Genomic DNA, 16,747 nt, shown 5'->3' with positions numbered 1-16,747 from the left:
ATCTAAATGGCTGATCTTTGGTAGAAATCAATGACACGGGCGTCATAAAAGGAGCGTTTCTTTCCATAAAAAGGTTTGAGAGCATATGCTGTTGCCGGAGGCCTTGTTTCTGAACGTGAAAAGTCATCACTAAAACATTCAGCACAGATGCACCGCAACTAGGCCAAAAGTTTTACAGCCCCGCTAATTCTGCCGCAGTTAAAATTAGAAGAAACCCTCAAACTCTCAAACCTCCACACAGTTAGAGCTTCATCAGAAGTTCTCCTCTTTGATCTGAACGCACGTTTCTGATCTCCCAGCACACACAGAGGCAGACATCCCGACAAACACCTTCAAAACAAACAACACAACATGTCACGACAAAGAAACGCAGCACCAGAATGTGAACACACTTTGAAAGCCTGCTGGCTCATGTTCATGGTTTAATAAAGATTTCTGAGAGAGATTAAGAAACAAAAAAATGTCTGTGAGTCTCACAGTCACTTTTACTCTGTTTGAGTGATGGAAACATGTTTTTATCTGTCTGCTTACTGCAGGATCAAACAACCATTCCTCACTGGTGTTACTGTCAAGAGCGCAGCACATCAGCAGACTGCAAAACACAGTCAAATATAACATGCATGCAGGAATGTTTAGACTTAAATATTAATCATATTTAATATTCGACAGTTTATTCGACAGAAACTGCAGCATCTGGACCTCCTTTGAGTCCCAGTTTGGATCTTTGTGCATCTGAATAAACTGTCTGGCCTGCTACGTCTTACTGTTATGTAAAGTTGATGCGATTTGAATAATATGACCAGATCATTTAAAACTTTTAAAGCAATTTTAAAAAGTCATGAATGGATCTGGAAATTAACCGCAGCTGGAAGTTGAAGTCGTCTGTTTAGAGCTCTTAATGTTTTTAATGCTTCCTGAGCCCATTAGTCCATTCTGTCCAGAACTACTTCCACACTGTCCCTCAGCCACTGTCAGCTTGTTTCTCCTGAAAGTAAATCCGTTTATGGAATTTCAAAGATAATTTATGAAATTGTTCAAAATTATAATTTTATAATTTGCTTTTTTTTTATTTTTGTAGATTTTGTATTTCACCCTATTTTATGGAATTGTGCTTTTAGATCTTTTGTGTCCACACAATCTCCAGTCTTTCTCAAACTGTGGTTCACAGACCACTGTTGGTCCGCGGGCGCCCCCTACAGGTCTGGAAGGGGACGTGAGCTCAAAGTGCGCCGGTACAGCTAGCTTACAAAAGAATCGTGTTAAAAAATAATAATAGATAAGTAGAGTAAGACCAATCACTCAAACGAAAAGCTGAAGATACCGGTGGAAAGCAAACAGCAGATCTTCATGGACTCCTAGACATGGCAACGTGATGATGCCGCCTCCATATCTGCCTGAATGCATCCAGTTTTCTTCCAGGTTTAGCCTTGGCCATGTCTCAAAAAATTAAAGTATTTATCTCTACTGTGCAACTTTAAATTTGTGTTCTTAGATTACTTGTTGAGTGATGGCTTCTTGCTTCCTTTCAGCCCGTCTAAGTACAGAACTCATTTCCTTGCGGATGATGACACTCTTAGCTGATTCAGCCAGGTCTTTTTCATGATGTTGCATCTATTTGAGGTGTTGCCTTACAATTCATCCACAGGTGTGCCTCTGTTTACCTTCGAGGCTAGGAAATAATCAGAAGATTACAAAGGAATTACATAATCATCTGGGTTATCCTCATTTGTCTAAAGGAATAGTAATCTTGGATAAAGCACACGTTTTACTTTGAACAAAAACAAAACTCCAGAGATTCACTATGAATCTTTACAATTCAATCGTGCTGCAAGTGCTTTTTGGTTGTCTGTTGTTATGAATTTTCTTTCAATTTTCAGAGAAAAGTCCATTTCAATTTGATCCAAACGTTACTGTGATCTAAAAAGTGCATTTTGAGTGTGTAAAATTATTGATTTATTTACAGGAAATCTGGATCTTTGTGATTACATCTCAGTTTGTAATCACAAAGTTTGAAAACTCACCTATGACCCACAACTACAACAACACATAAAAAACACATTTTGTGTATTTTCCGGAAGATTTTAGGATTATTACAGGATTTTTTAAAAAATTCAAACTCAGTTTGTCTGCTTCCTCCTCTCTGTTTCACTTCACACATACGGTTCCCATAAAGTTCCTGCGGTCCGGTCGGAAGCGCGCATGCGCAGTGGCTGCAGCGTGTGGTTGTGATAGTATTGTGAATGACGAGGGGTGGAGGTGGAGTGGGGGCGGTATTTTGGGTGTACAGTCACAAGAGCGACTCGGCGGAGCCAGGAAGTAGACTGTTGACGCCTTCAAGCTCCGGCAAAAGTGTCGTAATTTTCAACACTGACAGCTGCGGAGAAGGTGGCACAAAGGAAACAGGCAGAGGAACTTTGTGGCTGAAGCTGATAACAAAGAAGAAATGCCCTTGTTCTTGTTGCCTTCAGGATGTGCAACACAAACTATTCATTTTATTTATTTACCTTCGATAAAGTATTTTTAAACAATTGCTGCTATGATACATGACGAATAAATGTTTAACTTTTGTTTTTCTCTTTCATAATAACCTAAAACATCTTTGAGGCGTAAAATTTATTACTTTAATTGAGGTTGACCATTAATCCTTAATTAGTCGTTTATTTGTGCGTAAAAACCATTTTTACGCACGAATCCAAACGAGAAGAGAATCACCCGGAAAGCTGCAGGTAGACCTGAGAGCGCTCGTTTGTGGCTCAAGATCAGGCGCTCGTCGAGAGACAAGAGGGAAGGAGGGAGGAGGAGGGGGAGCCTCAAGGCCAAAGTGAGCTTTATGTACCGCAGCGGGTCACTTTCTGCGAGCCATTTGGAGCCAGAGGCGACCCGGAGCGCGCAGGAGCCGCACCAAACTGAGGCAGACCATCAGTCCCAATCACTGAGGCCAGCAGCAGGGAGCACATTGCTCCACACAGGGAAGAGAGAGAGGAAAAAAACACAGACAAACAGACACGGAAGAGAAGTGAGAGAAAGAGAGAGAGGCTGAGTGCGGGACGGTCGGCAAAAAAACGCACTGTGGAACTTTAAAGTGTGCGGGATCAGGAGGAAACAGGCTCGAGTGGCCGCGCAGGGTCGGAGAAGATGCCGCGGGTAGTCCCGGACCAGAGGAGCAAGTTTGAGAATGAGGAGTTTTTCCGCAAGTTAAGCAGAGAGTGTGAGGTGAGTGAGACGGCGGAAATAAAGAGAAGAAAGGCTGTGAAAGCGGCGGGCAGAGCTCCGCTTCATCTCATCTGCCTTTATTTCATCTCTGCACATGCTGATTAAAGTCAGGGACACATATTAACTACAGATGCTTCACAAAAGGTGGTTGGATTTATCATTTCTAAGTTTATTTCTCACATTTCTTCACTCTTTTAAGAAGTTATTTTTTAATTCAATTTTCAGGTTTAGTGTTTTATTTTTTGTGCAGCTTTAACTTTTTTGTTTTACATTTTCGCTGAAAATAGCAAAAACAATGCCCAAGATGTATCAAAATTTTTACAGTAAATTGTACATTTCTTCCCCATAAATAAGGATTTGTTGAGTTAAATTGTGCTTGTTTGGGGATTGATGTGTTTCTTGTGCAGATCAAATACACTGGCTTCAGGGACCGGCCCCACGAGGAGAGGCAAGCCCGCTTCCAGAACGCCTGCAGGGACGGACGATCAGAAGTCGTGAGTCCAAAACTAGATTTATTTAATTCAGTGCAATCAAGTAAAAACGGAGCGGGATGGTACTGATTACTGAGCGCCATTTATGACACCCAGCAAAGAGGAAGGAACTCTGCATGTTTGGATTTGGAGCCTTCAGAGGCGGTGCTAGACGCAAAGTACCGGGCGAATCAAGTCCAGGGTCTCATCTACTTGGAGTCAATACGTTACAATATTATTAAATAGTGAATGTGATCCAGCAACTCAATCACAAAGTGAAACACTTTATAGATACGCAGTGATGTTTTCAAGTCTTTATTTATGTTAAATATGAAGATTTTCTGACTACAGCCACTAAAAACAAACATTTAAGATTCAAATATTACATGTAACCTGCTTTTCTAATGAATTTATGGCCTTTATGAACATAATCTTTTTTGGAGTTTTAATACTTGAATTAAGTTCCAACACAAGATCACAACGTTGTACTGAAGCCTGAGCCAAACGGCAGAGGAGAAAACTGATGGAAAACATGCCAGCTGAAAAATCCAGAACTTTTACAAAGACAAACGTTCATATTCGTAGTATGAACCGGAGTTGCTTGCTTTAGTTGTAGTCTGAAAACGTGGCATAATCCTGTCGCATTTCTGTTTAATATTTATAGGTGTCAGTTGTCTGTGGAATGAAATCTAAATTTTAATTTAAAAAAATAGTGATAAACCATAGAATCAAAGAAGATAAACAAAACAAACTGGGAATAAGCTGCATGGTTAATATTTCTATAAATAATTTAAAAAAAAAAAACAAATCAACCACATTTTATAAGTAGGACTTGCTTCAAAACTGAATGTTTTCTGGATAAACAGTGTATAATTATTTACTTCTTGTTTATTCCATCCAAACATCTGACCTCATAATAATCTTTACACCTGTGGCAGCGACTTGTTCAAATTTGATCAGGAAGTTTCTTGTGAGCTGGTTCTGAGACCACAGCGCACACCGTTAAAATAATATTGTTTTCATTTTGTGTAGATTTTAATCAGCATTTCTGAGTAAAACATCAGTTTAACCACTAAAAGACACCAAACTAAATGAGTTAACCTCAACAGATTATGAAGATCACTTTTGCTAATGTTAAAATAAGAATTGCTGCTGTGAAAGCTGTAGTGAAACTTTTAAAATGTCCCAACAAGATGGTGAGTGCGTGTTGTTTCCCTGGCAACCACAGCTGCCATTCACAGTCAAAGCCCGCCTGAGGGCTAAAGAAGGCAAAGTTTGTTTTATGCTGTTGCTAAACAAGTTGAAGCTGGATACAAACTTGAGATCTTGCTCCAGCACTGAAATATTCTCAACCACAAGCCTGACAGTTATTAGCTTTTATTAAACTTATTTATAGCACAACTCATTCCTGCGCTGGGAGGATGACGGTTGGCTCAACCAACACCTTCGGTAAAATGTTTACAAAACTATTCTGGCAGTGTTTTGAGCATCCATCCACAAACTCAGGTACTAAATTAGAAATTAAATTATTTTAATGGCTTGAATTTAAAATCTTTCCATATCACATTGATAAGAAGCGTCATACTTTGTTTAATTTGAATTTAAATGAACTTCTGTCAGAACCTTAAACCAGGAAGAAGGAGGGACACCCACCAGCTTTAACTTCTTATCTTCATCTTCTCGTGCTGTGCTTATCATCATCATCATCATCATAATAATGCAGTCGACGGCTCACGTAAACATGTGTGATCACACAAACATGTTGGTCCCAGTTGGGCTTTAACTGGGCCGTCATTAAGCTGCCATGTATGAGATGTTGGGATGAGTCTGGCATGTTTACCTGCAGCAAAAACTGTTTTCATCGGGAGGAAAAACGTCAGTGAGCATTAAATGATTTATTGAGAAAATAAATGTATGTAAGATCCTTATGATGTGAAAATACCATGATGCAACAAAAACTGATTTTATTTAAAAGCTAATGTGGCTTCATCTATCAAACACTTTTTCTGCTTTATATGACCATTTTTGAAAATGTAACTTCAAAAATTTTGCATATCTCTGAGTCAGATCTAGTTCTTTTGTTTGAGGGTGCTTCACCAGAATATTGTTGTTGTGTTTTTCACTTTGCAGCCAGCAGATAGCTGGTGTCATAGCAGGGAAATATTTAGTGGCAGGAGAGACACATCTGGGCTGAATCTGCCTCCCACCATTTAAAAACCACAGCTCTCTCTGACTTCACATGCCGCCGATACGAAGAGATGGATGCTCTGCTCGGTCTGAACGTACGGCACCAGTGGAAATATTTCCCATGTGCCAGAACCTAAAGGAGCGTCATCCATCACTTTTTAAGGTTACACTTTTGAATCAGACGGAGAATCAGCAGCATGTCTGTTTTTCAGCTGACTGCAGGTTCTAGCAGAGCAGACAGCCTGACTAACTAACCAGCTTATATCAGACATTAGTTTCCTTATAATCTGTATAGCAGTATGCTAAAAGCTAAAAGAGAAATTTAATATGGTTGTTCTGAATGTTTGCTGAAGTTTGTGTTAAAAATCAAAGTGATTAAATTTTATATTTGATATATTTTGCAAATAACTACTAAACCAGTTTTACTAAACTTAAAAAATAATTTCTGCCATAAATACTGCAAATTCATCCAAACTCTGAACAATTATATATTTTTTTGTGCAACATCAATACATATCAAGTGCAATATTTTTAATTAGAGATCCATTTTTTTCACTGCTGATACTGATACCAATATCTGAGGTTTAGCATCAATGTTTATTTTTTTTAAACACACATAAAAATACTAAATTACAAATTTACAGATGCACAGGAATTTACAGATATTAATGTCAATCTCTAGTTACAGTATCTTGAATATAATGTACCAGTTGTTTCTATTCCTTTTGCTACATTTTTAAATCAATTTTTTAGTTGTTTTTTTTCCCTATTTAGCTACTATTTTTTTATTTCATTGTGCTTTCTTGTACAATAACAATAAAGGAATTTATTTACCGATTTCAAAACGAATGTGGTGAAAATTTTAAAACCACAACAGATTTTTTTCATTTATTTTTAGCCAATTGAACTAGCAGTTCTGCCTGAAACTTATGATTATCATATTTGTTTAAGATGAAAAATGTATTGGATTTAAACTGTCGGTTTTATCCCTTTAGTCAGTTATTTATTTTATCAAGTTTTTTGTTAGGATTTATTTCTGTTATTTATTTACACACAAAATATTAGCTTTGTAACAAATTATAGTTATCATTTAAACTTTCACCTATGAACTAACTCAATGCTGTTAAATTACCAGAAAGTGTCTTTTATTATTATTATCGTTATTTGACAGCAGCTGCAATGATATAGTCGAGATAAGCAATTTATTCTTTAAAGAGGTTTTCTAAGATTGACAAGTCAAGACAAAATAAACAAATTAAGAATTATGCAAACAAAAATGTTCTAATAAACCTCACCCAAAACTATATTTTACTGGAATATTTTAGTTTTCTATCCTCTTTTGAGTTTTTAAATCCAACAGAGATGTCTCTACTTCTCAACAATTCACTAAGCTTATAAATACAGATATAAATCTCAACATAGTGGATTCTATTTATTATCATCCATATTTTAGCACATTTTAGCCTTCAGAATACACAACTAACTGTTCAGTAAATGTTGCTTTGTGAGGCAGAAAAATAAACAGCTGAGAAAACTTGAGTCAAAGTAAAGAAACCTTGGACAACAGCGACTGCAGCAGTCGAGTCATAATGACTAATGTTCCCACTTAATGTTCAGGTACTGAAACAGCAACAGTAATGCACAGATCTGCTCCCCTGGAATATTATGCACTGTATTCAAAGACGTATATGATAATAATAATAATAATAATAATAATAAACGTCCAGAAAAGAAAACAAAACAAAGATCAATGACACAGCTCTACATCTCAAACTCAAATTCTTTCCAGAAACTTTTAGATGACTTTTTGCTTCAACACGTCTGACTCAAACTGCTAGCCTGTTAGCATGGCTCTGACTGAAAGGAGGCAATTTAGCTGAATCAAACTGTACATAGAGTTAATAAAACACTTGAATAAAAATACAGAAGGAAAACATGACTCATAATTTTAAATGAAAACATTCCAAACACACAGATTAAACATCCAAGTGTTGTTAAATATTGTAAAAATATCAAATAGTAAAATCTGAAATAGGATCACTTAAACGGCTCCTGCTGTACAAATAAGCAGTAACATATTTACTGGCATTTTTTACCGGCTAATTCCTCCCAGTGAAATATTTGGAGCAGTTAAACAGGAAAGAGCAAAGAAAACATTCTGGACATGTGGGATCCATAAAGTTACAAAATTATCCACTCCAGTTTTAGGCTTAAAGTCATTTTTAATTTTCCAAACATTTTTTTCCTGATTGGAAGAAATATTGACGTTGAGTCCTGACTTGGATGTGAAAGAAAATGTGAAAGGTTTTTCTCTGGCTTAATGAAAAGGCTAAAGATGCCATCTTTAAATAAAATAAAATGTTTTTTCAAAACTGACAATCTTTTTACATAATCTTCTTCATCTCTTGAAAGATGCTTTTCCTCTTTCTGTGGTTGAATGAATTTTGTTTTATATCCTATTTTACTGCTAGGATCAGATTTAGAAGCAGATTTTTTTACTCAATAAAATTGAAACTGTCAATATGATTAATATTTTTAAGCCTATTTTTATTATGTATTGAGTAAGTCACATGTAACTTAAACATGAGCATTCAGAACGTATCACTGCAACCAATAATCAGCGTTGTGTTGCTGATTAATAATAAATTGCAGAGTAAAGTTACTCTGTAGCATTTAGTTTTTTCTTTAACAATTTTCCCACATTTTTTAAATAAAGCGGGCTGGATCTGTTCCTCCTAAACAAAATGGTTGCTCATAGTTACCACATCAAATATCACATCCTTCAAAAAGATATTTTACTTCCAAACATAAATCAAAATGCTGTAGGTGGAGTTTTGGGACTCTGAGCTAGAAAGAGAAGCCAAGTCACACAGAACTAGTCATTATCAGTGATTTCAAAAATAGCATAATTACTTATTGATTCCTTTTCCATCCCAGTGATATCCCTTCAAGATTCACTGTGGTTTTATTTATTGATATTACCAGAAGTTATACAGCAAGTTTTAATATTCTAACAACGGCTTTAAAATGGTATAGCTTAAATGTAAACAAGATTGATTTTAGATATAATAGATAATTATAGTGGTGTAAGTAAGAATTATGCAAATAAAGTTTCCAGCTATATTGTATTGCAATATTAAACATACTTTTCATTAAGTCCACATTTCTGCATTAAAAAAATATTTTTTTATTTGTCTATTATAATATAATGTTAAATTAGCTTTAATCATCATAATTATCAGACATATAAAGTTTGAAACGTGCGTTACACCATGTGACATGTTTCAGTTTGTTAAGGAGTTACTCAAATAAATGAACTTTTAATCATGGATATTTTACCCCCAAAGTAGAAAAAACATCCGCATAAAGCAGGCGTAATAAATGTGAAATTGGTTTGCCGTATTTGCAGGTTTGTGTTTTAAATAGTTTCTCTCCCGCAGACACACACACACACACACACACACACACACACACACACACACAAGAAGGGTTGAGTGTCAGGACTCGCAGCCCGGCTCTAAGTGTTCAGGATTGATTTGATAAATTGAACAATAATTTGAACTGAATTATCTTCAGCTCAGCTCATTAGAGATGAGTCGCTTTCTAAACTATTGATTTTCATGATTCTGTTCTCACTCCCTCCTGCTGCCCTTCTTTTATTTCATTTCCTTTCCTCTCTTCGTCTTTTTCTTTCCATTTCCTCTTTCTGTTCCGATTCACTCTTCCTCAGATCCAGTTTGCTTTATTTTCCAACCTTCGTCCTGCTTCATTTCATCCCCTTTATTTTTATTCCCTTCATTTTCCCTCCATCGCTCCTCTCTTTCCTGGCTTTCCGCTCCGTCTCATTCTTGCCAGCAGTAGTAGGCAGCAAATTAGAATCAGATGGTTGTAATCCAATACTTCAAATCCAGCAGAAATGATGACTCGGGCGTTCTTTGAGTTCGAACCCTTTAATTTCTTCTCATCTGTTCAGTGTTGTTCTGTCCTTCCTCTGTTTTATTCACTTTTTCCTTCTCATCCTCTCCGTCTTCCACATTTGACAGGGTGCATAATTCATATGCTTCCATCTTCAGTCCTATCTCTAATGCCCTTAGTATCGATCCGTCTCAGCAACATATATCACACGCAAAGACAAAAGACATACAGACACAGCGAGACCGAGAAAAACTCAAATTCTCTAATTGGATTTGCTGCTTCTCTGTAATTTATCGCTTCATGGCTGCCGGACAGAAATGCATTCTGTTGCTTTTCCATTTGGTTTGTGTTTCTGTGCATCTGGAGAGAGATGCATCTCATTATGGCACAAAACCATTTTAAAGAAATGAAAGGAATGGCGAAAGCTGCTGTGTGATTTGATTATATGTTTGTATGTGAGTGTTATTGAGGAACAAAAGCAACCGTTTCATTTTGTGAGCAGTCAGAACCACGACTGGACACGTTGCTTTTTTCTAAACAACACACCATTTTTATGGAAGAGGATTAAGGCCACTTTAATAAAAATAATAATAATAATTCTATTTATGTTTCAATCCAGGTCAAAATCCAAGTAGAGAACCAAACTTTCTTAGGTCCATCTTATCCACACTGAATGCTTGTCCCAGATTTATTTGGGATAATAAAGACTGCATTTACATCATGAAAAATATCACCTGTGGTAATACACTTTTTTTTATTTGATTTGATTTATTGAATAACAAATCAAAATTTTTGTCATGGTCAACTTTTCAAAAATAATTGCTAAACACACACCCTACTTTAAAGCATTTCCAGACCAGTCATGAGTTATTATTTCTAGAGGAATCCCAAATCATTCCAGCGGGAAATGCCTAACATATCTCCCAAACAAAGTTTCCAGAATGAATCCTTTCTCCATGCCCACAACTTTCAGTTCCTAGTCCTAAAAACCCAGCAGAATATCAGATTTTTGGGTCCATCCTGATATCGTCCTCTCTCTGTCTGCAGGCCTTCGTGGCAACAGGAACAAACCTCTCCCTGCAGTTTTTTCCGGCCAATCTCCATGGCGACCAGAGGCAGGTGCCATCACGGGAATACGTCGACTTCGAAAGAGAGACAGGGAAGGTAGGATGAGTGAAACACCAACATCTCTCAGCTCGGTTCAGAGCAACCTTCACGTCAAACTTCCTCACACTGGAATATGTTTTCTACAGTTTGCAAACTCTGGATTTGAAACATTATGGGTTCTCAATTTGTCATATTCTGATGTCACAGTTGCCACACTGCAAAAACACAAAATCTTACCAAGTATTTTTGGTCTAGTTTCTAGTGCAAATTTCTCATTACACTTGAAATATAACAAAACTAACTTTCAAGTAACTTTTCATCAAGATATAGCAGCTTGTTTTAAGGCAATAATTCCTTAAAAATTATAAAAAGTAACGAGTACCACTGGCAAATTTTTGCAGTTATAACAAGACATTTTTCCCATATTGTAGTAAACTAGTACGTTTTCACCAATATTAAGGAATTATAGACTCTAAGTAAGCTTTTAAAGCTTGCTGAAAAAATTACTTGTAAGTTAGTTTTATCTTATTTGGAATCTACTGAGATATTTGGACTAGAAACCAGACAAAAATACTTAAAATTTTGTGTTTTTCGGTGCATTCTGAAGTTGCTAAGACAAAAAGCATTCTTTTCTGTTTGCAACTTTGCTCTCACTTCCTGTTTTCCAAGACCATTTCAAGAAATGAAAATGTCACAAATTGTCCGAACATACAGTACAGTTTTAGACGATCTCCTAACCTCTATAATGTTTAGTTTCTAAGGCGCCAAATTTTGTTGGAGTTTTAATAGTTTTCAAAAGTTCTTGAGGTTTTTCTGACACCCCGTCAGTGTTTTAAGTCCAACCCTTGGGCCTGACAGTGGCAGCAGGGTTGTGGGTTGGTTCGCATCTCCAGCAGCTACTGGGTGAAAGGTTGTGTGTATCCTGGAGAAGTCGTCATACAAACGTCAAACAAATGTTGACATCAAAAGCAGTGCAGAACTCCCAATACACCTAATAAGCATGTTTTTGAATGTTGAGGGCAAAACTGGAGAAAATCAGTGCATGGACAGAGAGAGCATGAAAAAAATCAAATCTGACCTTCTGGACTTCATGTTGTGTAAGTACACTGCAAATATCGTTCCAAGTATTTTTGGTCTAGTTTCTAGTGCGAATATCTCAGAACACTTGAAATAAGACAAAACTAACTTGCAAGTAACTTTTCAGCAAGATATAAGAGCTTGCTGTAAGTCAGGAATGACTTAATATTGATGAAAAAGTATTAATTCCACTTATTGCTTGTACTTTTTCATCAATATTAAGGAATTATTCACTTGAACCTAGCTCCTATATTTTGCTGAAAAGTTGATTTCAAGTTAGTTTTTTCTTAAATCAAATGTACTGAGATATTTACAGTAGAAACTAGACCAAAAATACGGGGTAAGGTTTTGTGTTTTTGCAGTGAGTCACAAATAAAGACGTGTCAGCTTAAAATATTTTCTCCAACAGATAATCAGAATCTGAAATTCGTTTAGTGAAGGAACAGAAATAAATCCAGAACGGGACCTGATGCACCAATCTTCTTCTGATCAGCTATGCTGTGCCAAGTTTCCAGCTAACAGCGCTGTGGGAATCACCTTGTTGGCACTGCCGTCGTATTTTCTGTCAGACTGTGTTATAATGGAGACTTTTAATAGTTTCAAATTAAATTAGGAAGAAGAGCTGTCAAAATGAATTTAAAAGATTACAAGTCCAGTCTAACTGGAAACAAACCATAAAGATGACTGAAGATTTTGGACTTCACATCCTTTCTGTCACGTTGAATAAGAACGGTTCAGGCTCTTTGTGGTCTGCAAAGTGTTTTGGACACATGAGACTTTATAGGGGTATTTCTGTGGTTCCTCCTGATTTCAGACCCAGATCACACCTCACAAACTCAATAAAAGCCTCACTGCACAAACACAAACTCTTTCCAAGTATTTTTGGTCAAGTTTCTAGTGCCAATATCTTAGTAGGCTTGAAATAAGACAAAACTAACTTACATACTGCATGTGTAATCTTGCTGAAAAGTTGTTTGTAAGTTTTATTAAAAGAATATATGTTTTTTACATATTTGTTAAAATTATTATGTTGTGACAATATAATATGAACAAATATAATCTGTGAAAAAACTGAGGTCCTCTGCCTTCTCCCAGTGCTCCCAGTACTAACTGCAGAAATACACCACTCAACCAGAAACACATTGAGTAAAAGAAAGAAATTGAGCAGCGTACACAAGGTTGATTGACAGCGCTGTTCTGACTGGTTATTTTTGGCTGGAAGCTGTGCATTTCTTCAGACAGAAAAAGCAGCACAACTTTTCCTTCTGAAAAGTTACTTGTAAATTAGTTTTATCTTTTTTCATGTGTACTAAGATATTTACACTAGAAATTAAAATAAAAATACTTAGTAAGATTTTGTTTCTGCAGCTGCACTCACAAAAGTTTCAGATCAAACTTGAGGAACGTAAGGTTCGTCAGGGTGACGCCCTCTGTTCAGTAGATCAGTGAAGTTGGGTTCATTTGCATGGTAATTGTCTCCCCCAGCATGTGTACATGCGTGCGTGCATGTGTGTGTGCCTGTGTGTGTGAACGCGCCACGTCCACGGACACTGGCCAGCTGAAATGAATGCCAACTGGCGGCTCATTAAAAATGCATTCTGAGGAATCGATGGACCTCCATGGCCCGAGGCTGACTGACTAATCTCACACTGTTAATTATTTAATACCAGTGTGTGTGTGTGTGTATGAATGTGTGCTGGGCATTGCTGGTGTTTACCGGTGTCAGACAAAAAGCAGAAAGAATGCATGTGTTTGAAGGCGGTTTGTTTTTGTCACGTTAACGCTGCTCACAGATGCATAAAGTTTTAATGAGGCCAGGAGACGTCAATACCAAGACGTTTACGACTCCTTCTGTTGAAGTAGACGAAAGTTTCTGCTTCCCTTACTCACACTAACTTCCATTTTCAATAAATGTACTCAGAGTTTCATCCTTTTCCATCTTTTTTTATTATTATCGTTCATATTCCACTTTACCGAAGCGACGATGTGGATTTCTGAAAGCAGAGATCTGCTCGGTGGGTGGGGTTGGGTGGGTGATACTGTTTAGAAGAGCCTTTAATTGTGCAGATTTTCTGCAGCGCTGCTCTATCGGGATCTGGTTTCACACACGCTGATCATGATCCCTGCGGACCTCCTGCAGGAAGCTGCTGTCAGGCCCAGGAACAGATACTGTGTTCGTCTGCAGCTTCTTCGCTTAATTAACGTCACAACTTTAACTCGTTAACTGATGCTCACACCTCGGATGCTGGACATTACTTACTTTACAAGTTGCTCTTAAATAACTTTGTGTTGTGTGTATATCTATGGAGTTCTGTTTTAATCCATTAGAAATACAATTCATGTCTCATAAGGAGGCTGTGTTTCATTTAATTCTATGAAATTCATCATGTGTAACTGTTTATTTAGAGTATTTTTGGAGTAATGTTTCAGAACAGCAAATGTTTCGTAGTGTAACTATCTGCCTGCAGTTCTAACATGTATGTTATTGAACAGATATGCAGCATACGCCGCAGAGGACATTTGAAATGCGCAGAGACCAGAAAGTATTTTGTGTTTTTATGAATCTCAGTTGAACAAAGAGATTTATATAACTTTACACTTCTTTCTGTTCTACTTTTTATACAAACTAAATAGAAATGAACATTAAATAAGCTACATTTTTCCATCGTTTTCTTTTCTTTTATTTAAAAAAATTGATTTTTAAAGAATACTTTCTTCAACATATTTTGCATCAGCGCACTGCAAAAACACAAAATCTTACCAAGTGTTTTTGGTCTAGTTTCTAGTGCAAATATCTAAAATAAGACAAAACTAACTTACAAGAAACTCTTCAGCAAGATATAGGAGCTTATGTAAGTCAATAATTTCTTCATATTGATGGAAAAGGTGCCAGATTGATTCAAGACATTTTTTTACATTATAAGTGAAATAATCTTCCAGTGGAACTTTTTTATATAAATGTTAAGGAATTATTGACCTAAAACCAGCTCCTTCATCTTGCTGAAGACTTACTTGAAAGTTAGTTTTGTCTTAATTTAAGTTTACAAAGATATTCCCACCAGAAACTGGACAATGAACACTTTGTAAGATTTTGTCATTTAGCATAAACGTCCTCGCCTCGTGTGTGTTTGCTCTTCCCGTCTTTTCTCTGATGTTCCCGCCGTACATCCCCCACTCCCTCCTTCTCTGTCATCCCTCCATCCCTCCATCCGCTCTCCCTCTCCCCGCCTGCATTTCCAAACACAGATGGTGCCAAACCAGACGGGCAACCCAGCCAGGTTAGACTTGGCGACTGAATATAAAGTGTGTGTGTGTGTGTGTGTGTGTGTGTGTGTGTGTGTGTGTGTGTGTGTGTGAGAGAGAGAGAGCTCTGGCTCCTTGTGTTGTTGCAGCTAATGGGAGCCAGCTGTGGTTCACTCAGAGCTCGCTGCTAACGGGCAACACGTCCTTACATCTGCAGAGGACATGAACTGAGCCACCAGAAGCTGACCTGCGGCGTTTCTCTCACCTTTAGAGATTCACAGAGACTTTAAGGAATCAAACCGGAGCATTAATAATGACTCTCAGCTACATGTTGAGTTTTTAAAAAAAAAGTCTCAATGGCTTCCCAGTGGGAAAGCAGTGAATTGACTTTGTTCGTCACCTCTGAAGAAATAAAATTAAGCAATTTTTCTCAGAAAACAACAAAGGCTTGTAACTAATATCTGCCATTAAGACAGAGATTTATTAATCTGTCTCAAAATCACTCCATTAAATAGTCCAACTTGTTATTTTTCTTATGATTCCTGTGGTTTTTAATGTTTTCCGAGGAAAAATGTTTTTCATTCCTTAAAGAAAATAAGAGCCAGGGAAAAGGAATGTGATGATCGCGGCTGTTTGTCTCTGAGACGAGACACAAAATCTGCTTCTGCTGAATTTAATGGACGACGGCGGAAAACAAAAGGAAGTAAAATAATTTAAATGTTTTCAACTTCTTTTGCTCCCTCTTTAAAAATCTGTTTCTGGCATCGTTTTTGTTTTTTTGAGTGGATTAAGGTTGGATTCGTGTGAAGCTGCACTGAATGCATCCCAAAGTTTTTTAATGTCATAATTTAATTAAATTTAACAGCTTTTTTAAAACAAGGTGTTGAAGTTAAATAGTGGAGCATGTAGAGCTGGTTGCTCATCAACACCCAAGATTCTCAAACTTTGCTTCAAAATTCATCCGGGTCCATGCAGTGGTAGTCACTGGAAAATATGGTATCAATTATTCCCAAGGTAAATACAATAAAATGTACTGGGATGCATCTATAATGACCACCAGGAGCCAATAGGTGAACTATTAATGATCCTTCCATGTTCTAGTTCCAAAATTGAAACGAATATCAACTAATATCAGCAGCACAATCAAATAAAAATGCATTTATCTGCATGATGTGCCTTCACACCATGCAGCTGCATGTTCGCTAAATGGTAAATGTATTTTAAAAATATTTATTATTGAGTGCATGGAAGGTGTAATGAAACACATGATCCGAAATGGAAGGCAGCCATATTGGATTTTTACAGTGTGGTCGGGAATAAGCCTCTGACTTTTTCCTCTCAGAATTCCAACTCTTAGGAACATTTCTGTTATTTTTCAACTACTAAACTGACAGTTTCACCTTCTGAGTAAAAATGGATGCTTTGTCATACTAACATCACTGAACCAATAACGCTGTGAGAGTGAGAAGTAAATGTTTTACACTGCATCCAGTTCAGTTGAGTTTTCTGTAGAATGCAACTCAATTTAGTTGTTA

General features: G+C 37.0%; 1 protein-coding gene across 4 annotated transcripts in view; it reads left to right on the top strand.

The window, feature by feature from the left end:
* The first annotated feature begins 2,625 nt into the window (after positions 1-2,625).
* Positions 2,626-16,747, top strand: part of cbfb (core-binding factor subunit beta) — a 37,050-nt gene continuing 22,928 nt past the window's right edge. The window contains exons 1-3 of one of the 4 annotated variants that reach the window (XM_015059871.1): positions 2,626-3,213; positions 3,621-3,707; positions 10,833-10,949. In XM_015059871.1, coding sequence (XP_014915357.1) covers positions 3,136-3,213; positions 3,621-3,707; positions 10,833-10,949 — 282 coding nt within the window. In that variant the 5' untranslated portion in view covers positions 2,626-3,135. The remainder of the gene's footprint in view (positions 3,214-3,620; positions 3,708-10,832; positions 10,950-16,747) is intronic. The other 3 variants (XM_015059870.1, XM_015059873.1, XM_015059872.1) reach the window with 3 other exon arrangements.

The sequence above is a fragment of the Poecilia latipinna genome, unplaced genomic scaffold (assembly GCF_001443285.1).
Source record: "Poecilia latipinna isolate Pla-1442-1.1 unplaced genomic scaffold, P_latipinna-1.0 Scaffold1665, whole genome shotgun sequence".
Classification (NCBI taxonomy): Eukaryota; Metazoa; Chordata; class Actinopteri; order Cyprinodontiformes; family Poeciliidae; genus Poecilia; species Poecilia latipinna.
The sequence above is the reverse complement of the archived record's forward strand: the minus strand, read 5'-3'. Positions and strand labels throughout refer to the sequence as shown.